Source organism: Camarhynchus parvulus, chromosome 1A, assembly GCF_901933205.1.
Source record: "Camarhynchus parvulus chromosome 1A, STF_HiC, whole genome shotgun sequence".
NCBI classification, from domain to species: domain Eukaryota; kingdom Metazoa; phylum Chordata; class Aves; order Passeriformes; family Thraupidae; genus Camarhynchus; species Camarhynchus parvulus.
This window is the reverse complement of record NC_044586.1, coordinates 61,730,724-61,758,008: the sequence shown is the minus strand read 5'-3', so window position 1 is coordinate 61,758,008 and position 27,285 is coordinate 61,730,724. Positions and strand designations below refer to the sequence as shown.

At 37.2% G+C, this 27,285-nt stretch overlaps 1 protein-coding gene across 4 annotated transcripts in view; it reads left to right on the top strand.

The window, feature by feature from the left end:
- The window catches only part of SEMA3A (semaphorin 3A), a 322,318-nt gene that overhangs the window by 184,402 nt on the left and 110,631 nt on the right, over positions 1–27,285 (top strand). For all 4 annotated transcript variants that reach the window (XM_030961129.1, XM_030961130.1, XM_030961132.1 and 1 more), the window contains 2 exons: positions 19,920–20,077; positions 22,722–22,784. In XM_030961129.1, the coding sequence (XP_030816989.1) occupies positions 19,920–20,077; positions 22,722–22,784 (221 nt within the window). The remainder of the gene's footprint in view (positions 1–19,919; positions 20,078–22,721; positions 22,785–27,285) is intronic.

The following is a 27,285-nucleotide window of genomic DNA, read 5'->3' as shown; positions in this document are numbered from 1 at the left end:
GTAGACAACCCGTATGTGTATTTAGGGATCAGTACAGCAATATACTCTAGCAGAAAATAATTGTAAAGATTACAGGAGATCAGCTCGTACAGAAAGTGCCAGGCCCATTTCTGACTGGGAAAGGATAATTATGCATGTTCTGTACTGAAATGCTGACTCCTGGATGACATACAAAGTAAATTCCTTGACTTTAGAGCAGACAGCATTTAATTCTAATATAATTCTATATTATTATTATTTTTAATAAAAATGTAACTGGATTCCTGTAAAACTTAGGTATTTGAACATTTTCCTAGTCCTCCTTTGTTTTGATAGACACAGTGTGTATTTTGATTCCATGCTTTTTTTCCTAGTATTGTGCTACCAGAGGTGTTTGGCACATGACTGTTCCAAATGACTGACTACCTGTATTCCATCTCTGGATCACATATACTGTATATATGAGATCTGATTATTCTGGCACTGCTGAGACTGCATCTGGCTTCTGGGTAACATCACCTCTTCCTGAACATAAATTGGATGGAGTGAAACCAACAGTCCCTCAGTTCCTTCAAGCTGTCATAGCTCATTTTGACTTCTCTGTGTGCAGTGTAACTTTTGATTCCAATGACTGCTTACCAGGGTGGACAGTAGGGTTATTGTAACTTGTGTGTCTGGTGTGGAGGAGATAATTCTTACAGTTCTCTCTTTTACTGCGCTGCTTAGTTAGGTAAAATGTAAATAAATCTTATTAATAGTAAAGACAGGTTTGTTTCTCATTCTGGCTCAGAGTTCTGGAGATGCTGAAGGAAGACAGCTGGTGTAGACATACACTCCAGTAAGTCAAGGAATTGAGGAAGAACATCTGTAGGAGATACAAGAATATTTGATTTGAACAAGGCAGACATAGCAGTGTCATCTACTCTTCTTAGCCAAATGACTTAAGAAAAATTTGAGAGCATTACTATATGTTATGCCCTTTGGAACAGTATGTAGGAGTAATTCAGAGGAATCTGAATAGGCAAACTGAGTGCTCTGCTCTCCTCCACATGAATGCTTTTTAATTACAGGTTACTGGAATAGGCAAAAATGCACAGCAAAATCTAGCTTTGTGGCACATGTCTTTAAATGTGGTAAAGAGGAGCTCAGGTGTGCCTTATTAGGGCTCTAAAAATACTACATACTCAAAGTATTCCAAGATTTCTTGGCTTTATGAGACCACAGTTGGCACACATCACATGGAGTCAGGCTTTATTTCCTCCTGCCTTCATTTGATATCCTTTGTTCAGGAACCTAGCTAGGAATGTTCATCTCTCCTGGAACCACAGTACAATTTTTTTTGGTAAAAGAGCTTTTACTCTCTAGCAGTTTGCTTTTTTATACCATGTATTCATTGAGATTTCCTTTTTAGTAGGTAAAATGATCACTTGAAGAGCTATGGAGATTCCTAGTTTCTGCTATGATCCTAATGATGATGTTACCCCATGCTCTATTCTATTTCCCAACAAAAAATCAGAGGTTTTGATTTTTATTGGGTCATCTACATCACATTTTTTGCCACAGTCACAGAACTTACATTTCCATGGGGAAATCAAACAGCAAAATTTTATTTCTTTTGTGAATTAGTTTAAAAGAATAATCTTCTTCGGATTGTTGATACAAATCAAGTTGATGCAATACAGGTGAAGTACAGGTTGATTTTGTCTATTCTAGGCAAGGCTGAAGCTGTGAGAGCTCAGATTTTGAGAAGCTGCTGTCTCAGAAATTTTCATGGGAACTCTATGGGAATCAGTCCTTTCCACCTAGTATTGTGCCTTATCAGATCCTACAAGCTTTTAAAAATTTCATTATGAGCCAAATTTCCATTGTGAGGATTTGCTCATCACCAGAACTACCATCCATGGAAAATGACAGTAGAAACATTTATTAACCTTGAATAAATCTGTTCCTTCAAAACATATCTCGCTAACTGTTGCTATGAGCCCTGCTTCCACTGCTACAGAATCTATCTGGAGTCTGAACTGTCAAAGGAATTTAAGACTGGTTGAGCCTGCTCTTCCCTGTATACCTCTGTGTGTGGGAGTCAGGAGAGGGTGAGATCATTCAGTGCTCAGCAGAGCCCCAACAAAGACTCCTGACTTACGGGGTCTGAACTGACATTTGTGGGTCTAACAACACACACCCCAGAGTGAAACTGCCAGAAACACTCTCTTCTCAGCTGTTCTTTGCTAAATGATTCTTCTTTTGGTATCTCTAGGGTAACTGGAACCTTGTGCTTCTTATCTTCTAGCACATCAAATATATCAGGTAATAGTTAAGTCAGAACAATAAGAGATGAGCTGCTGTGTCAGCATGTGGGCTGCAAATGGAACAAAAGAGTTTTCTTAAATTCAGTATCTTTTGAAAATACAAAGTGGCAATGTTCAGCCATGCAGTAACAGGCCATAAAAGGAACAGGAGTTAAACTCCTAACACTGCAGGTCTTTTGTCTTTCTGTATCAACATTCCCTTGTTTTTTAAATAGCCACAACAAATTACACTCTGAACTCTGTAAGTACCTTCACTATTTCTTCCAGACTATTCTTCTGCAAAATAGACTGTGAAACCATGTTTGTTAAGTCTCATTGTGTTCTTTATGGCTGTGGTGCACATGATGTCCAGCAGCTGGAGTGAGATTTGGAGAATGCTGAAGTCAAAAGGACACAATTTTTTTCAATGTGTTGAGACTGTTACTTAATCATCATTAAGGTGATGTTTACCTGTGCCCCTTTTATTTGCTATTTACCACATTGTCTCATGAAAATTTTTCACAGGGTTAATGTGGTCATGTAATAAGCAAACAGCACTAACACATAAAGGATTATTTTGTAGAAAATATCAATGCAGAGGAACTTTTGCCTGTTCATGTTTGCCTGTTTTAAAAATGCTGTTACTTTAAAAGAGATTGTGTTGTGAGTTTATGAGGGTACAACAAATGAAAACGTGATAAGTAGATTAAAATCTACATAGCCATATTGCCATCTATTATGCTGTTTGAGAATCTGGCCAAAATTGCATCTGAATTCCTGTATTTGACATGCATAAACTGCAATACATTTTACATTTCAGTCCTCTGTCTTTTAGGGAAAGCTCATTTGCTCCATAAAGGAGAAGCTGTAGTGTTTATACTCTACTGTAGCCCCCAGCTGCTTTACAAGGACCACTGTATGCTCTATCTCCTGTTGCCCATTTTGCTTCTTGCTCTTACTTACTGCAAGGGAATTCTTACCCTCAGAAATACCTCAGGAAAAATCAGATTTAAGTGAGATTAATAAGTTTTGGAGGATTTTTTGTTTGTTTTAATAACAGGAGGAACTTGCCAATAATGTCCTTTGGTGTTTGGTTTTTTGGTTTTTTGTTTTGTTTTGTTTTGTTTTGTTTTTTTTTTTGTTAGCTCCTAATTTATCACAGCTAAATCAATATACTTAATGCTTAGGGAAAAATATGATTGGAAGGTTCTGTTTGAACCTCCTGCTCAAAACAAGGCTATATTCAAAATTTGATTGGGGGTTTTGTGTCGGATTGTGTCAAGTTTTGATGATATCCAAGGGTGAAGACTGTAAACTCTCTGGTTATTGTTTCAGTTAAGAGTTTTTTTCTGTATATCTCATTTAGTATTTCCCTGACTCAACTTGTGCGTGTTACCTCTTGCTCTTTGACTGTGCCCAACAGGTAATCAAAGACAACACTTAGATCACCCCTTAGCCATCTCTTTTTCTCCACAGACGTTACTCACTCAGGCTCACCAAGTTCCAATCTTGTGGTGCTGTGTCAGCCTGAAATGGCACTTGGTTTTTGTGGTTCGGCATGGTTCAGGTCAGCACAACTTCAGGACTTTTTGCTTCATGTCATGGAGATAACCCACAATTAGGATAGTACAAGAATGGTTTAAAACGTTTATTTCCATCTTGAAACTCTTCTACACTGTCCAGATAAGTGACTGAGAATGAGACTTGGGTCCTCTTGTTTATTAGATTGCGGTTAGATCCTTGCATGAAGGGTAATGCACAGTGTAATTAGTATTATTAACTGTGAAAATACAAATGTTTACTGAGCTGGCATCTAATACACCTGGACTATACATTATGCTTTCTTTCTCTCACACAAAATTCTCATCTTCATATCTACACTTAATGAGTAGTTCAGTGAATCAGATTCTGGAGTGGAAGGATTGGACACAATTAGAGTATTAACTTTAGGTAGTAATTGCCAGCATAGTTAAATGTTGGTTTATTTAAATATAGCCACCAAATTATAATGGGCTCTAATGCATGGGAGTGAATTGTAGTCTTGTTATGTTCAGTGAATACTTAGCTATATCCTTTATGTAAACATCCTACTCACAGTAATCCAGTAAGGACATAAGGTAGAGTCTGTTTATTTTAAGAGGTAAACCACTCAGGATTATACAGGAATTAGGATGTGCATGCATATATGGAGGTTTCAGATGTGAGGATACTACAGGTTGTCCATTTTACTCTGCTTTTACTCCATGGTAAAATGTGGAGTGTGCTCCCCTAACTATTGAACAGTCTATACTCCTGACTTGCAGAAACATTTTAGTATGTAAAATCTAAATTGGGATTTAAATTCTGAATTCAGAAGAACGGTGTGTTAAGTAAGTTTTAACACTAGAAATCATACATTTCCTCATTGTAAATGCTTTATTATTTGAACACTAATTAACTGCCTGGTATTTCCTGTGATAAATTGATAGTTTTGGTTTCTCAAAATGTGTAACACTCTGGATTGAAAGTTTGCATGGTGAGTGTCTTGCTTCTTTCTATTTGGAAATTTTTGGCCAACACATTCACTTTTGTATGTGAATCTGTGACATAAAGCCTGGACTACTAATAAGTCTGAGTTCCAGAGAGGAAGCCTTTCTCTCCTCACACAACTGGAAAATTCAGCAGCCCATTTCATATGCAGAAATACCTTGCAACCTTTAATTACACTTTTTTCCCCTGTTATTTTTATGGCACTTCTGCATCTCTTGAGCAGAATGAGGCTGAGTGAAGCAGCAAGGTGAGATCTGTGTGTAACACCCCTGCTTCATTTATTGCAGATTCTGGTCTTTGTGATGAGTGAGACAGGGGACAAACAGATTTCTACTGTTCTCAAAGACTGGGGGTTGATGACTCAGATCAAATGCCTGTTAGTTTAGGGTATTTTGTTTTCTCTCTTCTTGTGCCTATGTAAGTTAGGAATCAGAACAGCTTCTTTCAATTGAATCATGTTTCTGACACAGATTTTTGCCTTAATATAGGTGAAAAGCAATTTAATAATTCCCCATTCCAGACAAGCATTTGAAGGGTATGTAGTCATTAGGAGAAATACTGAAAAGCTCAAAAAGAAAGATAAATTTGATGTTTCATCCATTCTGCGCATTGAACAAAGTAAAGATAACATACAAAAAACATGCATTTGAATCTGTCATGATAATAAATTGATACCTACAGTTAAAATACTGCATTCCAGCTTAATGCTGAGGTTTCTTTTGCAGGATAAAATGGTAGTTGATTAATTTATATTCTTAAATATAGGCAGACTTGATCTCTTTGTGGAGATCCTCAGGGACACCTCACGACTTCCACTGACCTACATTAACACTTATTTTCAGCAAACTGCTTTGTGACATAACTAAAACCTGGGCCCAGATCAGGCATCCAGGTTAGGTGTAGTGCACATTGTTTGCTATTTTAGCATTATTCTGAAACAGAGTTCTCACATAGCATGGCAGACAGTGGGACATGTAAGGGACGTGCATGAACCAGCACCAAATCCCAGTTGCTAAAGCCCATTCCAGCTCAGATGAGTTGGACTAAGGCAAAATAGAAAATTCCCACTGCTGATATTTTCCCTACAGACATCATTGTAAAGCATGTCAGCTTGAACATTTAATCACAAAATAAGGAATGTATTTGGAGCTCTGTGCATAAGAGTGTTACCTAGTGACATCCATTGGGAACCTGTGTTTTAGCTTAAAGTACATACTTTAAAAAAAATGTTTCTGAGGTTACAAGGGTAAATGTTTTGGAGGAGGTTCCTGAAAACATAGGTCCTGTAGGAATCATACCCTTAATCCATTGGCTTGATGCAGTTTTCAGCACAATCAGTAAAATCCCACAGCCTTTGCTTGGCTTTGGATTAGACCTCAGGGGTCACAAACTGGTTGAACTAAGCAGTGGAGCAGATGCGAGCTTCCTCAACTTGCAGACCTTTCTACCAGATTCCTGTTCAGACTTGTTAGCATCTGAATCTCAGGAGTGCTTTCTGGAATATACATCTGCAGAAACCAGCAAACGTGTAAATTATTCTCTTAAATCTCAAAGTTTTACTTCTAAAAAGGGCAAAAGTAACTTTCCTTTTAAGGAACTCAGTACTATGTTCACTTACACTTCCAAGCTTAAAGACCTCCTCTTTTGTGGTGTTTATGCACTCCTTATGCAGCTGTCATACAACAGTTTAATTAAGCAATTTTGCACTTAAACTGCAGTCAGCCACTATGGCCAGGGTATGTTTCCTCTGCCCACCATGGAGAGTTGGCTGTTCTAATTTCGTTTGTTCAAATTAATGTGTTAACTCCCTCTGAGGAGGTAAGTAGTGTGTCACAGCTGGAGGCAGGTCCTCTGTGCACGAATCCTTTTAGTTCATAGCAGGATTCAGGCATGCAAATGTTGACATTTTGAAATTGTTTCCCCAGAAGGTCAAATTAGTATAACTGGCTACAAAAAGAAAACACATCTACCCTGATCCCATTCACAATTAGACTAGCTAGAAACAAACCCAAGTGTTTGCTCTTATACTCAAAGCCGTGTCAGCTGCTACTGGAATTACATTTGTTTATGGGAAAAAATAAAACAAAGACTTTATTTTGAATATTTATTTGGCATTAGAGGAAACAAATGATTGAAATGAGTTTTGAAAACTTTGTAAAAAGTAGTGTATTTGTGGTACACTGATTGGTAATGTGTTATTTTCAAGACTGTGAGATATCCATTTCTGAAGGTTTTCAAATATATATGAGTCAGTAGGAAAGCTCTTCATCTTCAGGACAAGGAGTCATCTTCCCAGCTATCTTGGAAGTATGAATGTGGTCTGCAAAAGAATGTCATGATGCTGATGTTGGGTATTACTTAGTCTTCAAATATTATAAACATGCAGGAACTATATTATGACATTAGTTTATTCCAAATTTAATCAAAATCTTGCTAGACAATAAGAAGTTTTAGACATGTTCAGTACATTTCACTTAAAGTGTTTAACTTACATCCACATCTGCTGTAAATTAATTTGGGTGTACTAAGAGCAATAAAGCAATAGTTATATCAGTTTCTAGTCCGCTGAAATGTGGCTTTAGACCTTATTTGGAACCACCCAGTGCTACTTTAATTTGGAAACACTGAATCAGTGTCCTGTTCAATTTTAGGTGAATTGTAACTTCAATTTTTTTTAATTTACCCCCCTCCCCAAATCTCTGGAGTGTACCATTAACCACAATGTGTTAGTGTATGAGCATCAAGGAAAAATGTGAGTTCTCCTTTAACTTTCAGCGGGGATTTTGTGTGAATGTTCCTCATCTGTCAACAGTGACTCATGGTATCTTGGATCAATGTGGGCATTTGGAAGCCTGTGTGGCAGTTGACATACACATACACTTCAATATTGCACCCAAAGGAGCGTTCTTTTGGAGGGAAATTAGTAGAGTAACCAGTGGAGCTGCCGAGAATGAATAATATCATTGGGTCTGGAAGGGGAACTGGAAAATGCCCTGCCTTTTCCCCCACAGCATTCCAAGTTTTAATGCGCCCTTTTCATGAACCAAACTTACACTGAGGCTACACAACGTGTGTAAGAAATTCATTAAATTCACGTTGTGCTGGCGTGGCAATATGGTGCCAGTGGACAATGCTTCCTAAATCCAGGTAAAAAATGTCCCTGCTTCAAAACACACAAAGTGCAAATAAATGCAGAGTGTGGAAAAATAAACTAGGTTAAAATTCGCAGTACATTTTGCAAAAATTGTTACATTTTGGTAATTCTCATTTTACATAGTAAAGATAAGAAGGCAAACTGCTTTCCATTTCAGTGTGCCTGGACCATTTCACTGATACCTTCAGTCTACAGATCAGTCTCTAAAGGCTTCTCTTCTGACAGGGACACAAAGTAAATGATACGGATGTGAGCTCTGATTTCTGTCTTGGTAAGAAAAGTGCAGTTTTTGTGGCTTGAGGAAAAATGATATAATGATTCTCATTTATATTCCACTGGAGCTTCAGAAATAAAAACTTCCATTATTTTTCTTTCCTGATGGTAACACTGAGGATAATGATGCTATTGTGTTGATGCAAGAAGAGCTACCATTTATTTAGAATGATGACACACTAGAATCAGTGGTGTAGACCAGATCACCTTTCTGCTAGTTCAGAGAGAGTGGAAAAGAATAAAACCTCTGGAAAAAGATGGATATTTAGCATGGCAGCCAGCCACACCAGCTTTTTCCCCTTCCCCTCCAAGTTAATTTCATTGAAGATAATATTGCTTGGTTTTCATTACTTCTGGAACAGTATTTTCACTTATTCAGTTCTAATTTGTGTGCTTGTCACCTCCCTCTTACTGACATTTGCTGGAGGAGGTGGGAGGAGATGTGGCTGGACATGTTGCAGTTGGGCCATGTCAGCTGAGAGCAGCCACCGGGAACCTGCTACGAGCCAGTTCAGGTGGGTCTGGATGAGTGGTCTTGGAGCCAAAACATCATAAAGTTACTTTCAGTTGTCTTTGGATCCCCTTCTGAGGCTGCTCTAAATAGGGGCTGCTGTACCAGGTGATTTGTTGCTCAAACAAATCCAACTGTATTTACACTGACAAGTCTTTGAGCAAGTGAACCTGTGCTCTGAGGTCAAGCACTGTGAAGTTGTGTCCAAACCCCATCGTGCATTAAGCCCAGCCAGACAGGAGGTGCTACCCGAGTGCTGCTGATAATCCACTCACTTTTCCTCTTCCACCTCTACTGGAAATTGCTGATGGGTCTTTCTGAAGTTCGCTTAAAAGATCCAATATCTTGGATCCAATATCTTCTAAACAAAAGGCATTTAGAAGGAATTAGGGGTTGAAATGCTGTTACAGAAACTGAATTCAATCATTGTGACATTATGCTCTTTGCAGATACTTCCACTCACCCCGGGAGGGCCCAAAGGGTGTGAGGAGGGGAGGTGGAGTGGGGAGGAGGAAGGGTGAGGGAGGTTCCACGGCCAGCTGAGAAAGGAGTTGCAGCAGTCATTTTGCTGAATTAGATTTCAAGTTTTGCATCTTCACTTTCCTTGTCAAGACTCAGGTCATGGCTGCATTTTTATCCACACACGATTAGGAGGGAAATATGTTGTCTCCAGCCACAGCCAAAGCAAACACATAGTATGGTGTTTCCATAACCAGGGTTCTCCATAGTAGAAGATAACAGGGTTAGGTCAGTTAGAGAGTGAGAGTTCCCCAGAATACTCTCTGAGTTTTCTGCAATTTGAATTTCGGAACTTGGTGAGGTAGAGGCTGTGTCTCTAAATTTAATAGCCTCATAAAGTTTTCTTTTTCTTAATTTTGCCACTTTCTCCCTTGAAACCATAACCAATTTCACCATTTACAACAGCCCATGCCAAGAATTTCTACAGCGGTACTTTGTGTTGTGTGAAGTGGATTTAGACAATTTTGCTTGATTTTAAAACTACTTAAAGCTCTTTACACTGTAGTTTCTTGTGTTGTTAGAATTACAGTTTCAAGTTCTCTTCTATGTGGTGAAATTGTTGGTAGAAATGCATTCCTTCCAGCCCCTTTAGAGTATGCCCAGAATCCAAAAAATGAATGTACAAATTGTAAGGTTTACTTTCCATTTTGAATGTAGCAGTTAATTATAAATTTCTTATATATATAATATATATTTGAGCATATAACAATTAGAAAAATAGTGAAAGTAGATCTAGTTCAGTTTGTGTAACTTGGAAGACATAACAATTTTGATTGACAGAGCAATATCAGGCATAAGAAAATTCACTTTGATTTAAGAAATGAGGGCTTAGCTGCTGAATGATTAATTATATTTATGACATTTGGATGGAATGGAAAAACTGGAAATTCCTTTTTGATGCACAGAAGGTTGTAGGTACCACTGGAAACATTTGATAAATAATGTTTACTAATTTGTTCTAATGAACAATAAATATATTACACACATTGCAGAACCGCTGCAATCTGAGTCTTTTATCCATGGTATAAATCCATTGGTTTTCATTAGGATAAATTAAGAGCAAAATTGGGCATTGTCACTTTATTTTGGCATGGAAGTCTGTGCGAGGAGTGTCAGGGGTTAGAAGCCCCTGCTGTATTTTGCTGCAATTAAAGTGCACAGTGGAGCTGTGTGTATCTGTATGTGAGCTACACAGACTGCTTAACTGCAGTCATTGCTTTCAGCCCCTTGCTGAAATTCATCCAAAACCTCACTTACAGATTAGAAGAAACAAGAGCTATCAGGAGAGAGAAGGATGTAAATCCAAGCATGAATTTTACTCATCCATTCTATTAATGTTAAAAGACGATTCCTTAAAGTGCAGGATATGTAATCAAAGTCAAGGGCAGATCCATTCTGGAAAAACAAAATTTTAACAGAAGGAGTATTGATAGCTATGTCTGAAATTAAGAATATGAGGTCACTGATACGTACCCATATATGAAAACCTGGACACAGTCCATCTAAGCCAGCTGCTATATAAATTATAATGATTATAATGATTTACCTGCTAGCAGGACTAACCCACAGCCCTTTTTGCATCTTATTAATCAGAGGACTTTGAAGAGTTGTTACACAGATAGAGACAAGAGTTTCACACATGATTTTCAAGCCTAAAAAGACCTTTTGTGAAGCGGGTCAGATGCACTTTCCATCACAAATCTGCTGGAAATATAAGTGTTACTTGTTCTATTTTGTAGTTTTGCATATGCAACTAAATTTCCAGGGAATCTTCCTAACCCTATTGTGCATATTAAATAATTCACCTTAGTAAATAATTTCTGCAGGTTTATATTGTCAGTTCGGTAATAAAAATAAAATACATCAGAGAAGGCAGAGAAGGACTTTATAGAAACATAGAATGGTTTATGTTGAAAAAAACCTTGTAGATCATCTAGTTCCAAGAGTATGGGACACCTTGCCATGAGCAGGAGCACCTTGCACTAGACCAGATTGCTCAAAGCCCCACCCAATGTGGCCTTGACCAGTTTCAGGTCAAGGGATGGGTCATACACATCTTCCTTGAGCAACCTGTGTCTTACCACCTTCATAGCAAAGAATTCCTTGCTCCTATCAAATCTAAATTTGCCTGCCATCAGTTTAGAGTTTGTTTAATTTCAGATTGAATCTACCTCTGCTGGATTTCTTCCATCCCAGTGTCTGAAGCAGCAGAGACACTCTCCCTTGCAGCCTCTTAAGCCCGTGAAAGCACTGACACTCTCACTTGCTAATGGCTCATCCTCTGCAGGTCACCCTCATTCTTACACTGTCTCAGTTTTGACATCCGAATCCTTTACAGACCTACCCCATTAGTCTTTCCAAGAGTCAATGGTAGCTTGCTTGTCAGACAGCAAAGTCACACTTGAAAATAAAACCACCAATCTTTTAAAAAATTTCCTCTGATATCCCTATGAATCTTAACAGCTCATGCTTGCTAGTTCTTCTAAATGAGCTAACTTATTTTTGAAGTACATTGATTTGGTACCTGAAAGCAGGATTTATTTAAAGTTAAAAAATACTTTAATACTTTTGTCCTGGGAAAGAAATACACTTACATGAGGAAGGGTTTTATCATAACTGCAACTCAAGTACACATATGGACATTGTTGGTACTTTTGACTCCTAATAGTCCACGGTGTGTAAATCACAAAGACACTGACTGGGTTTTTGACTTTCAGGTTCAGTTGTTAGGAGGTTCCCTTTTCAGAAGGGAATTTTCTAAAACACCATTGTGTTTAAGTAATTTTTTTATGTGATATTCCCCAAACATTATGACAGGTTCTGCCATTATTCAGACAGTTTTATGTCTGCGTTTTTACTCAGAAATAATGATTCTTTGCAAGATGAACGGACTTTAATAATAATACTAAATAAACCTAAAACTTCTCAAATTGTACTTGTACAAAAGTCATCATGTAGACATTTTGTCCTTGCATTGTGTATCTCTGACATTCATTGTCATGATTATGACAAAATAAGATCATGTCTTTTGAGCTAACTTTAAAGTAGCTTGCCTGAGAAAGAACCCTAATAATTCAACATGTAGCTTCATCAAGTAACAATTAAATGAAGAGCAAAATCAATTCATCTTTGCTGGCTTCTTGGCCAGTGTTGTTGGACACTGTGAGTACATAAAGTGAGTTTCAGAGTAACTCAGGTGCACTTACACTGCAGTGTGGTCAATGTCTGCAGCAAGTAGCTGTGCCTATAGAGAGCAGCAGCTCTTTTCTTGCCTAGCTTTTGCTCTAGCAGAAAAAGATCATGAATTCTTGCTTTATTTGGGAAGTCAGTAAGTAAGAACTGTGCTCTGTACTGTGCTTGGACCCAGCGTGTGGCTCTAGCATGCAGAGGATGGGGTGTGACAGTCTTCCTACCTCATTCCTGCTTGGAAGAACTGTCTCTGTGTTAGTCCCTGCAAGGTGTTTGTGCCTCTGTGCTATGATATTTAATGAGACAAGGCCAGTGATGTTTGTAGATAAGGTAATCACTCCTTGAAGTTACAGCTACCCACAGTTTTACTTAATTGATAACCAGTACCGGTTCTGCTCGCTGGAGAGACTAACTTCATAGAAGTATCATAGAGAGAGTTGAAAATTGATTAACTTCTAACTAGATCTGATAACTGAGTTATTTAATGAACAGGATTTAGCTGGCTGTTTACCTGTGCTAGCTCAGATGGTGCAATTTCAGGTCATGCAGTGCCACATTAGGCTAACCAGACTCAGAGGGCTGAGTTAATATGCCTGCGGTGTTTCTAGTATTTGAGTTAGAGTGTTTATAAACTTTGCATTAGATCATTATTTTGCCATATTACTGCCACATTTTTAAAAACCTTGATAGTTGTAGATGTCCTTAAGATCTGGGTACTCATTGTATGATGCATCACTTCCATTATTTCTCCTGAGGAGCTCTTATACCAGCACAAATGGGAGGTAGCAAAGATGTTACCTACTCAAATCTCAAGACAGGTGAATTTTCCCTTAGACGGACTATGTCTTAGTAAAACCAGATTATGGTCTCCTTTTGCCATCATACATTCCTGCCTGATACATCACACACACATGAAAAAATGCTATAGCTGGTATAGGTAATGTAAATCTGTGATTATGTGACAATGTTGGGCTTAAATACTTGTGAAGTTCATGGTTAAATATGTGCCATAACCTTTCTCACAAAGACAAGTTCATAATATGTGATGTTATAATAATTTTACAAATGTATGAAATCAAGCTTTACAAGTCTTTGTTTAGCTCAAAGGTTAATATTTCTCATGTTTTATAAGAAAATAGCGGAGCCATAGGGATAATCTGGATTCACTTTCAGAGACCAAAAGGACAAATAATACAAATAATAAAGGGAAAACAGGTTGGTTTTAAAAATCTAAATGTTTTATGTCTTTGAAATATCATGTGACCCCTTCAATTACTCAAACCAAAAACACTTTAAGGGCTGTCATGTAGCTAAATAGTGCTGACATTAATGAGCTAAAATCTTCTCTCAGTTTTACAGTATAAAAAACATATGCATCAGTATTGTGAAGTCAAAGGATTCCATGCTTATACTGGTGCAACTGAAACAAAACACGGGTGTAACATTCCTTCTTCCAGGTATCTGGTTTTAATCAAACTATACTCCTGGCCCCCAAGTTTTCTTTGCTGCAGTGAAAGGTAGGCAGGAGTGTTTCATTTAAAATCCTTGGTTTACATCACGATTGCACAGAAAACTGTATCTCTTGTCCTAGCTACCTCTAATTGATAAGTTGAAATAATTCCCTGAACTGTGTTTCTGGACTATGTGTTCTCTCAGAAGCAGAAGTTTTGCTCAAAAATAAATATGGTACTGTTTTTTTTTTATCTTTTTAGTAGAGTTCAGTGAAACCAGGTGATTGGCAACTGTTATGATAAGGTAGATGAAGAGGATGAAAGCTAGGACTGATTGAACAGCTGTGAGGGGATCTGTTCCAATTGTATTTTGATTACTGATAAGATAACCCTGCCTTTTCTCCCAGTGATTTATCTCATTCAAATTACAATAACACTGAATTGCCATCAACAACAAACGCTGTGTAGTTTCAAGTTTCTGTGACTCTAGTGTAGCAAAAACCCAAAGGTGCTGATTACAAGTTTTCATGTTACATTTCTAAAAATGGATAAATCACTTACTGCACTATGTGATCTCATACACTTCATAAGCCTGTTTTTTGTTTCATTTGAGATATCACTTTCTGGTATTTCCAAGCAGCATAATTCTAAAATTATCTGAAAGCATGAGTTGTTGGGGTTTTTTCTGGGGGGGAGTGTGTCGATAATTTGTATGTCTCTATTCTTCTGCTCCTAATATGAAATTAAAGACTTTCTGGTAAAAATAGTTTGGAAATACTGGAACAGTTTGAATATAAATGGAAGACATATAATCTGACCAGTTAAACTAAAAGATGTCACAAACCAAATGTTTCTGCAATTATTTTTTCCTCCTCAGGTGAAATGCTAAAAAGAAAAAAAAAAAGGGTAAATTAGTTTTCCTTGTTTTGTTTCATAGAAGTTTGAATTGTACCACAAACTGTTAGCAAGTTATTTTTAATTAGGGTGGTTGACTCAACCATTCTCCTCACTAAGGGCTAGATCCTAAGGTCCCAGTGATGTCTGAGGTGTCAATGAAAGAAAATAATTGTGGCATCAAGTAGTTAAATCCTGAGTGGGGGGAAAGGAGTTGTTATCCTCCAGGCTATTGGCCATTTTACTAAGCATTAAACCAGGCGTGAGGTCAAACTCACCTGATTTCAGACTGGTGTTTTCCATTATATATGGAAATACTCCACTGAAGTGTCACTGTATGACAGCCATTGTCTCGTCCAGGTGGGGACTGGGCTCCCAACAAGTACTGTGCATTTTCCATGCTTATGTTGCTGGTTTTGCCACATAGTTCTGCTGGCTCATGCCTTGCAGGAAGCTCTCTTGATTTCCTGCCAATCCCTGCCTTTTCCATAACTGCTTGGCTGGGACAAAAGTCACTATCTGCACTCACAGCAATGAAATGGGGAAGCTACAGAAGAGGTTGGAAGTTAAAATACCCACTCCTTTCCTTGTATGTATCTAAGAATTCAGCAAATAACTACTCAAAGAGTAATGACTAATTTACACCTGGGATTATTTTGAAAGATACACATGCTGATATACAGAACAGGCACAGTATGCATCTGTGTAAGCAAGAAATGCATGTGCAAACATGTGGCCACCTGATCCTCTGTAGCCAAAGTAGAAGCCTGGCGAGAGAAGAAGGAAATGTTCTAGCATGACGTTGTGGGAGGCACTGCTCACAGTTCAGCAAAATCCCTGTTTGATGGCATAATGGCATTGACTCATCTTTTACCTACTGCTGGGAGATCTCCAGCGAGATCTTATCGCTGCTGGCAGAGGAATGCAGGTCGAGAGTTTTGTGCAACCAGCAGCCCACTCGTTGGCTTCAGGAGTGTGTTGTGACGAGCAGCACTCCCTGCATGATCCAGTCGCTCTGCAGTCACCAGGAATAGGACAGGACCAGATTTGAATCCTGCTGAGGAGACTAGGGAACCTTCCCTGTAGTTTTCAGAGAAATTGATGTGCCCTTTTGACCCTTATCAACGAAAACAGTCTTGGCTGGTGTGTGTCATTGTGAAGTCTATAACAGGGATGTAGGCCAAAGCGCACAAATTTTCTAAGTTTTTACACAGACAAACTCCCTCTTGCTAAAAAGATTAAAGATAGTTTGCTTGCTAGTAGATAAGTGAAAAATAAGATGGTTTTCTTTTGTTATGTTCTCCTCCTGACAAACTCCATTGAGGGAACACAGACACAAAACAAGGTTTACAGTGGAATACCAACCGTGGATAAACCAAACTTCAGGATCTGCATGACTGTATTCATCTCAGCTATAGCTGTGGTTTTCTGGCTTCTTCTTTAATGAAGAAGTGTGATAAAAATAAACCAAATCTACATTCCTTGTGCGTGCATATCTCCATGGATTTCACAGCAGGAATTTGGCCCTCTGTGTGTGTATATATACTATTAAGTTACAATTCCATTAGCAAATTAAATAACCACGTATTAAAATGAAGGCAAGAGTTAGGGACTGGTTTTCTTCTGTAAATTTGCCAACTCTCTCTGGCAAAGTGAATTTTCTGACACAAGTCAGACTGGATCAACAGACACATCAGTTAATAGAAAAAAGACCATGCAGAGTCTACAGAAAAGCATTTTGAAAGAGGTCAAATACTTGAAGCTTGGACAGTGGCTGAGAAAGGAGACTAAGATGGAGCAAGTAAGTCAGGAATGTGAATTAAATCTAGTTGAAGTGGTTATTAGGGGCATCTAGCCCACAAACCCTGAGAAATTCAATCTCCATCTGGTTTCAGTGATCATCACATTCATTATAATGTGATTATTTTTAAGATATGGTGCATTTGAAACTGTTAGTTTTGGTCACCTGCAACACTTAATAAATGTGGGAATGAAGCACCAGTAACAAAAGCAATGACATCTCTTTTACCTTCAAAGTATCACCCCCCACTTCAAATCTACCTCATACAGTATTTCACAGACAATGCTAGTTGTAGTGTGCAGTGGTTAGTTGTATAGGGCTCATTCATTCCTATTCAAAGTACAGGTGTGACTACAGCTGAGGATGTGTCAAAAGGAAATGAGAAAATTATCTCAGGGCAATTACTGAAGAAATTCTCTGGGAAATTACTGAAGAAACGGTGGAGTAATGTTACATCTGTGCAATAAAAATAACTGCACAGATCATAGAGGAAGTAAAAAGGGAAGAAAAGACTTTATGAACAGGCAGCCATTACCTGTCTGCATAGAACATGGCTAGGCCAACATTTAGTAATAAGAAAAAAATAGGGAAAATATTTAGACTATGCTAGTAGACAGTATTAATTTCATTGATTAATTGAATTCATCATTTCCTCTTGTCATTACAATGCAATCTTTGTTGTAAATCTTGGTTTATGTTATCACTGATCATCCGCTAACCTTGCCAGCATGAGTGGTAGACTCTTAGTAGAATTGATGGATGCCAGTGCCCTTCTGGGATTGAGCCCTGTTTTTGCTCTTCCTCTCAGCAATAGACCCTCATTGGATACTGAAGGCACTGGATAGTAAACACTCTGAAATTAATGAATTTGAGGAGGTGGAGTACTTAATTTGTATTGATTGTGCAAATGCCATTGCTTTGCTCTTCAACACCCTTTTCCAGGGTGGCTTGTAAAGCCACATTCATCACTGAATGAATACATATCAGTTAGAATCATCAGCAGAGGAACTGCAAAAATGATTTAGGATTTCTCCTCCTACTTTTGATGTAGCTCAAACCTACCTAAATAAGTAGTGATTGAGAATCATCAACACACAAATGACATTTTTCTCCTCAGCCTATATTTTCAACCTGATCCCTGACAGGGAGAAACCTGATGTCATGTGATTTAAAATTCATTGCTTGGAGCATTTCTAGGCCTAATCTTTTGGGCAACAGACCCTGGAAATCCAGTTGTCATCTGAAAAAGTCAGTAATGTTACAATATGACACATACTGAATTAAAACCTAGAAGAAATGTCCCATTCTTAGAGAAGGAAATGGAATTTAGCTTTTAGTTTGACTTTAAATTGCATGTTCATAAAAACCCGACAGTGTTTGGGTTGCATGCTCTGAGAGTCACAGAAAATTAAAAGAAAAAAAAAACCTATTATATATTTCCCTGCACAGCCACACCTGGTCCTTTTAAGTTTTACTGTGGAGACTTATGAACAGTGAGGATGATGATGTAATTTACTCTTGGCCATAATAAACCTTAGACTCCAAAATGCTATGATCTCACATTTTTCATGAATATTAGAAAGAAAAAAAACCCCATCAATCACCATCTGTAGATGTGAATATTTAGAACTCTACATTAGCAAAATCATATCAGGCTTCTTTTAAGCCAAGTAGCTGTGTGCCTAACTGATCTCATTTTCATTTTTATCAGTTTTACCTTTGTGTAACATCGGCTTCAGCAGATACTTGTCTTTACGCTGCAGTCACAGAGGGCAGAATCATACGTATATGAGTTCAAACCAACAAAGATGAAAAAATTACAAAGGTTTTTGACAGCTGTATTATAAGAAAAATGATCAGATACAGATGACAGCAGAGCATTTCTAGCCAAGAGAGAGTTTTAAGACAAGTTAAGCAATCAATCATCTACATCACTCACTATTCAGCGAGTCGACATTCAACATCTGAATCAGTCATTACAGAGTAAAGAGAATTAGTAAAGTCTCTTACAAAATGCAAATAAGTGAACTGGAGGACAATAGAGTCAAATTCTAGAACTTGGCAGGAAGCCATAAGAATTATTTTGACAAGACTGCTTGAGGTAATTTGATTGTTACATTTAAAAGAAAAATAATTTTTAAAAAGTAAGCTTCAGTCTTGAGCAGTACAATTTGTGATATAAATGTATAGTTATATTTAGTGACAAAAAGTGTAGAATAAGAAACAAAATATGATGTCTGCTCTGATGCTTTGCTACACCGCTACATGAATTAACTATTTTTGGTGGCAGTGAGAGCTTTTCCAAATAAATACAAAGAGTATTAAAGCTAAAAAACTGTCTTAAATGGTATGCAACTAACAGGTTTTGTCTTCCTTGAGTATGTTACCTACTAATGTTTTTGCAGAGTTTCAACCTGCTTCAAAATCCACCTGGTATAAGTGAACATCAAAAATAGGTTTAACATCTGCAGAGCTACAAAGCTGCAGGTGTGAAAGTCTGTAAAATCGTAAGTGTCACTATTACCTAGGTCCGAAAAGTCCCCACCTAACATCTTCCTTGTTCATACAAAAGAATGAGTTAAAAAGAAGGAAAATGAGTTGAAAATTAGGCAGAAACTTTTAACAGCAGTTTCTCCTTGATTTCTATCAGTGTATGGGATTACTCACTTCTCAGTTGGTATAATTGTGGAAAATGGGAGTGATCTTACTGAAAACTGAAAAGCCATAGAAGGTCTCTGTGAAGAATACCAGAACTAGAAAATTACTCTTGAGTTTAAAGAGAAGCAAGGTTACTTTCTCTAGTTAAATTGTTGTTCCAAGCAAAGGGAACATCATGCTGCCAGTGTGAGAAAGCTCAGAAGATAATACATTTAAGAATAGGTGCTACATGTTATTTTATCTCATCAGCTAGTCATTATCGCTTTTCTCATAACTTACAGATCCTCATAAAATGTTTTTTTTTTCTGCTGGAAATAGATTTTGTGTTTAGATGTGGTTATCAGTCCGTTATCTCCAAGTTTATCCTTGGAGATTGAACTAAATTGAACTTTGTCCAACAGTTGATGAGCTACATGGATAGGATTTTACCACCTAAAAGCTCATACAGGTTTTTAATTGATTTCACTGTTGTTTCGACCTCTTTGTAGAGCTGACTCTCAAAAGCAGTTTGGGTGCTTGAAATAAAAACATACAGGGGCCCAGGTAAATAATGCTTTCACTTGTTTCTACACCATGAGCACAAATTCCTAAAATGATATCTGTACAAGTCAAAATAAAAGTCTCTATTTCCTTTGACCATATTAACAACAGAAGCTTTACCTTTATCTTACAGAAATGTTGGAATCCAACAATGTAATCAATTTCAATGGACTAGCTAATAGCTCCAGTTACCACACTTTCCTCTTGGACGAAGAACGTGGCCGGCTGTATGTTGGAGCAAAGGATCACATATTTTCTTTCAACCTGGTTAACATCAAGGAATATCAAAAGGTACATTCATTCATGTTCTGTACAATGTAAATATATGCTTTGAATGTTAAAGACTCGTTATTGCTCAGGCTATGTTGTGCACTGTTGGAATTATATAGTATGTGTTTGGATGTCAGGACTACTGTTACGACAAAAATATTTGCTGACTCTATGAAAAGAAATTTATAATGAGCCTGTGACCTTTGACTATATAATCTACAATATTTTTTAAATAAGACTACAAAAAAATAAGTCAATGATAAGTGAATAATCCAGCTATTTCCCAAACAAGACATACTTTCATGGCAACTGCTAAAAAAGCCAAGCATCTGTTATGACAGCTTAAACAGAAAGACTGTACTGCTCTGTATTTGTCTGCAGATAAAAGAAGCTATTTGGAGTTCAAGTGTTGATTTTTCTTCCTTAACTCAGCACTTGTAGGCAGTCTGCTCTGCTGCTTTTGAACCAAAACAGTTCCAGTATTAATAAAAGAGGAACAAGTCCATAAAATATTGCCATTCTTGATGGAGATTGTATTTTTCCAGTGAAAGTTGGTGACTAATTAAAAGCTGACAAGCAATTTAGTGTCATTCTTCTGTTGGAGTCCAAATAAAAAATTAAGTTTTCCTTTCTATTAGTAAGAAAAAATGCCAAGAAGGTAAACAATGGGATGGAGGTTTGATTTGTTATATGAAGTATTTTGATGGCACATTTTAAAATCCAGAGAGTACCCTTTTATGAGAGATATATTGCTTCAATACCCAGAGATTATTTTTTTCCTTAGTGTTCCTGACCTTTTGGCCGTTTGACTATTAGCTTCCTAAGATGATAGCAATAAATACCTTGTGTTTTCTGTTCAGAGGGAAGACAGGCTATTCATTTGTATTCTCTAAGGATAAGAGGATAAAAGGAAAACTGAGTATTTTCTTTTCTATTCTCTTTAGAGCAGCTATAAAGGAAACTAGCTATTTATTTGAATTCTCTGAGGGGTCAATTGCTTAATGTGCAAAACATCTGGAATAATTAAAAGAAAGAAGGTGTTTCCACTGCAGAAAACAGCTCTGTAGATTGGGAGTGATTGTATTTTACATACTTACATATTCAGATACTTTTAGAACGCTGTTTGACTTTGTATACAAATATTAATAGATTAAATAAAGAACTGCTGTCAGTAACATGGAAATGTATGTTAGCAACAGACTTAGAGAATTTAGATTTAAGAGTAGGCAAAAAGCTTTAAGAGTTTGGGGATCTGTTTATTGTAGATAGGGGAGTCGTGTAAGACACTTCAATCAAAATTAAAATGGAGCCAGTGCTGCACTTGAGCTCAAACTTCACCAGTTGTTGCTTCTGCCACCTAGGAAAACTCCTCAGGTTTCTGTCTAAATGCTGATGGCAACATCAAAACTCAAAAGCCAAATTTTTCAATGTACTAGAACCAGTTTGGCTTAGCTGTCTTTTAAATCAAATTAGAGGAAAAAGTTTTACTGTGAAACTAAGGAGAAAGAACATCTGTCTTGAAATACACTGGTTTGAAAAATATTCAGATTTTTGCCCAAAACTTGAACTAAGCTTGAACCGATCCTTTTGGGATATCTGAGAAGTTTGGTTAATGTTTTTCAACCTAGTAAATTTAAGTTTTCACATATCTGCACATTTTAAGCTGAGAATAGCAACAGGAAGTAGTGGGAATCCTCTGAGAGAGAATGTGCTCATAAAATTTTCAGTCTTATTTTATAGACTTATGGTGTTTGATTGCTGTTTGGATTCCATTAAGAAAATTTTGAATTTAAAAAATGTTGCAAACTATATTTCCAAATATCATCTGCAACATCTCCTTTGACCCCTTCAATCACCCACATTCCATCTTTTTTTGTTTTTTAATATTTTGCAATTTGCTTTCTATTAACAAACTATATTGAACACCAAGACTGTAATCCAGACTTAAGGCCATTCATATTGCATTATCTGAGGCTCCCAAATGAATAGCCTGGCATTTTATGGGAAGATCATGTTTTATTCTATATGTAATTCCTAAAAGCTTTTCAAAAACATGAATAATTGACTGTGAGGGTCTCTGGATTTTTTTTGTATTAGGTGAGATCCATTTTCTGCTAAGCAAACACTACAGAAAAACTAGATTTAGGATTAGTTGCTTTAGGGTGGCTCTATAGAAACAGCATAAACATTTCTATTTTGATGGTGCAATACTTGTCAAATACCATGACTCCTTTTTTGTTATTTAATTAACTGAACCAGCAAAAGAGTGAACTATTAGATATACTCTAATAGAAAAGGCAAACACTTTATTTCTGATGCTGGGACTCTAATGTGAGATTGTATTTCCATTATGTGAGATTTAAAAGAACATTCAGTCAATGGAGAGTCAACCCTCTCATCATTATGTCTGGAGATTCACAGCTGAAATTCACAAATCAGACTTCAAGATTGTTTTTACTATGACACCTATTATTCCTGGGTTTGCTCCCAATATTTCATTCCTTTGTTGTCAAATTTTAAGAAAAAAAAGGAAATAAGGAAAAGAACGTGGTGGAGTGGGGGAGGAAGATAAATTGGGTAAAGAGACTCTGTAAGCATTTGGCCTGCAATTTGTGAATGCTGAAGCATGAAATAACACAATGTGATTTTTGTTGTGTGTCTTTAGATTGTTTGGCCTGTATCACATTCCCGAAGGGATGAGTGCAAGTGGGCTGGAAAAGATATTGTGGTAAGTACAAATCTTTTTAGCATTTTTTTTTCCTTTTATAAAACATTGTAAATATTTTATTATGTCCTACTGTGTTAATTCTTAAAGTATTTTTCCTACTCTTTAAGGTCACACATCTGATCATAACTTCACTCTTGAGTTTTCTCAGTCCTCCTATATAGAAGGGTTATTAAGAAGGGTTATTCTATTACCAAGGGTTTCAATTTATAAATGGAAATCATACAGATGAAATAAAATTTATATACCAAAGAGAAAAAAAATCAGTAGGAAAGAAGAAATATCAGAATGAGAAATATTAGCTCTTGCATACTCATCTCCTGATGAGAAGGTACATAGTGTTTTGACCCATTTTTGCCCTGCTCCAGGTCCCAGTCCTGAGGGAGTTCCAAGAAGTGCTTTTTCTTTGTAGCATCTCTCTGGAGCCAGTGAGTTCCCCACAGCCCTTTCCTACATGGAGTTCATAGCAATATTGAGGTCAAGGTGGTGTAAACATTCTGCATCAGTTTTTGTGCCTCAGGAAAGTCAGGAAAGACACTGCTACACCAGGCATCATTTTCTGAACATTTCCCCTCATTCCTGTGTGCATCCTATTCCCTGTATTTATGAGGTAAGAGAGACATAGTCAGCAGCCCCCAAATAGCAATCATTCCACACTGACAGTAGCTGTCTTCTTTATAGGAACAGTGTGGGAAATAGGGCTGAATAAAAGGGGGGAAAACAGATAAAAAATACATGCATGCAATAAGCCAAACAAATACTTGCATAGCAAAGCCAAGTGGGAAATCATCGTGGTTGGCAAGGTATAAGTGAGAGTGGAACTTGGCCCCGTGTGTATATGCTATTGGCCTGATTTTCAGAGATGATTCTGTAAAATATTCATAATGCCAACCATATGCCTCTGGAGAGCTCCATTTGAATAATTTCCTAGGTCATAATAAAAATAGTCTCATCAGTCTTTACCTAGGCCATAGAGGACAGTTGTCTCCAGAAAATGCCATCTGGGAGCAGTAGAGGTAGATTGGGTGAAAATTAAGAAATATGGGCTAAGCTAAATATGTGATGGGACAGCTGAAATGCCAGATACCTAGGCTATCTCATTACATAGAAATAATGCATTCAAAGTAATCCATGCTCATGTCCACAAATAATTTTCGGCAGTACTTTGCAAGGTGAAGCCTAGAATATCTAATATTCAAGGTTAATAAAAGGGGCTAGTGTTAAATATATGAGCAAATTACCTAACCTTCCTGCTTCATCTCATGTGAAGTATTATGATATTACATTAAGTAGATTTTTTTCATGACTGGAGTAAAAACCTAGAAAACTAATGAGAGATTCAGTACCTAGCATGAAAGTACATTAGGTTTTTTTAATAATTATTTATAGAAACTCACCATAGTAAGAAGGAGTATGTTTTGTACATTTGACTAAGCTGATTCTAATTCAGCTTAGTTGTTTAAAATTGTAGAGACACATTCTGGATTAAGCTGAGAGGTCCCCATCTGACTGTGGTGAGTTTGAGAGGACTGCTTATACTGTAACTTTTATTCACTTTGATTCTTTTTCTTCCTGTGATACTAGGAGAGCTACACCTGCTGATCATGATTAGGTGAAGCCCACACCACTGTGCAGTGCAGTGTGTGACCCTGGCAGTAGATCCTGTAAGATTGTTTGGGGTGGTTTTGGTTTTTTGGAGGGTTTTGGGTTTTTTTTTTTTTTTTGGTAATTTTAGGGTTCTCTACAGGAGTAGGTGAGAAATAAAATAAACATGTAGGAGGCTATAAAGAGGGAATACATATCTTGATGTGATCAGAACATTGTCTTTAAATATTTACAGCTACCGTGCCAAAAAACAGTGCATTACAAGCAACATATTCAATGCAACTTCTTAACTCTAATTATAGATAATTAAAAAAATCTTACTTTTCCTCTCTTTTTTATTTCTTAAAGCCATTGTCATTACCTTGGGAGTGTGAAATACAAAGACCATAAAAATAACTCAACAAACTCTCATTAGAGGGAACAGGAGAAAAAGAGGACAAATAAAGCAACATATAAACCAGGCTCGATATAATACTGCTTTCAGCATGTACCACTTCTAAGATATTATATACTCCTCACTTCTGGTGGTTCAAAACTTTCTGCATGACAGCCTATACTTCTGCATTGAGGTCTTTTTCTAAAAAAACCCTCCTTTTAATTATTGATCTCCAGGGTAAGTCAGTGCTGAAAATGCAACCCCCACTAATGGGCCAGGTGCGCTGCAGCAGCTGCAGCACAAGCACAGCCCCGGCCCTGCCCCACTGCTAACCTCAGCCATGACCTCTGAGACTTCCTCTCATAATTAGAAGAGGTAATTCAGCGTTGTTTTCACTCCTTCAGAGGGATTCCTGATCCTGATGCTGTCAGTCATGCCAGTCTCAGCACAGCAGGTTCATGGCTCAGGAAGGTCCACACGGGATTTGAGGGGAGCAGCCAATGGGGCCTGTTCCTGCTCTCCTGCTGCCCCTCTGTTGCTTAAACAGTCCTTTTAATTTCTGTTTTTAAAGGGCTTAGAATATGTTAATTACTTAAGCTTCACTCAGTGTTTAGGTAGATAAAACTTTTAAAGTGTGCTTGGGATTTTTTTCCATATGAGTAAGCTGAGAAGAGTTGCTGAAAAACTCCCCCCAGCTATGCAATACTTATTAAAGCAGGACTTCTCTGAAAAAGGTTAACTGCTAAAATATAGATTTTTTTTCCAATAAAATCATAATTACTGACCCGTGTAAGTACTTCATATTACAATATATTTCCATTTCCTCAGTATAGAGTATCACAAGCACCAAACTAACTTTGTTCATGAAAAATTAAAGGCTATAAATAATAAATAGGATATTTGCTTACGTAATTCAACTAAATGAGTAATTCTGTGAGGATTTCTTGCTATTCTGGACCTCAGTGTCTTATTTGATCTATTCTGGTTTCTGTTAGTCCTGTGAATATTTCTCATGATTCCTGGCCAGACCTTGGTAATGATCAAAGAAGACAAAGTCTCTACAGAATAATTCTCAGCTTTTATACTGAACTTACAGAACAGTCATGCTGCTAGTCATATTCCTCACTGGTGAGCCTCAGTATTTCATTTAAAAATACAACAGTCACCTACAAATACAAACGGCAACCTCTGCATTACATGTGGGATAAATAACAGGTAACTAACAGAAAAAGAAAAAAAAAAGTGGCTACAATTCTATTTTGACATTCCTGGGATATCATAAACCAACAAAGCAGAGCTTGGTGGTTTACAAAAGTTATCAGAAACACTAGTTAGTTTTGCAGGCAGGCTTAGAGCAAGGATAAGTTCCTGACTGGAAACCTCATTTAGTCCTTAAACTGTTAATTTGTCATTGCTTTGAAAGTTTTGGCTGCTTTGGCTGTTTAGTCAATAAATCTCTGCATTAGATTTGCGCTGTAGCAGTAGTTCACAAGTTACACAATTAATCAGAGTAATTCCTATTAAAAGGTGCAATAGGTTTCTATTACCTGAAAGCTTAAAAAATGTGTTTCTGAAGGGCACCTTAGGATGTTACTTTCAAGTGCAATTTGACTATCCAATTTATATAGCCACTTTTAAAGATTCCAGGTCAAATTAAATTGTTGAAACCGTCCCTTCTGGCCTTGACATGTATAAATGTATAAAATTTCAGTAGGTGCTTTAACAAAGTCACATAGGACAAGGTGCACAATGACAGACACATTGTGAGGTATCAGCTTCTCCCTGGATGTTTCTGGTGAGAAATGCACTTTGATTTACAAACAGATACAAAGAGTGCCAAGTACTTTTCCTTGGTACCAGCAAGTTTCTACATCTGCTCTGTCACATGAATACAGAGTTACTCCATCCAGGTCCAGAAAGAGTTACACTTCTATGTACACAGCTGAAGTGTACCAGCACATTTGCATGTGGGTAAGCCCTGACTGAATTATAATAATAAAAGGAGATAGGCATCTACTGGGCTGTTTAATTGGAATTAAATTTTACCTAGTTATTATCTCTCACCTGATTCCAACTGTGCTTAACTTTTTTATACTTAATACTTCTCTTGACAGCAATTTGGAATCACTTTTGATCAGAAACTTATTTCCAGTGACAAAGCTTTTAAGGCTCTTTACACATATTTTATGACATAGCCATATTCTGTGCATGCCTCTTTGCATTAAAATGTAGCTAGCACTTGATTATTCAATTTATTGTTCATGCAAATACAAACACATGACTGTAATTTAATACACCATCTCATTTGTTACAGTCATATTTAAAGCCAAAATGTTCGTACGTGATCGTAGTTTATAGTTTCTTTAAAGTTTTCGGTCCCCTCCCTAAAATATAGGAAGGCAGAGGATTGATCTTTAGGCTTATGTATCCATCAGTGTACAATGATTTAATTTGGAAAGAAAAAAACCCAAAAGAACACACAAAGTAAAAAGTGACTCAACATGTGTCCCTCAGCCATATCTG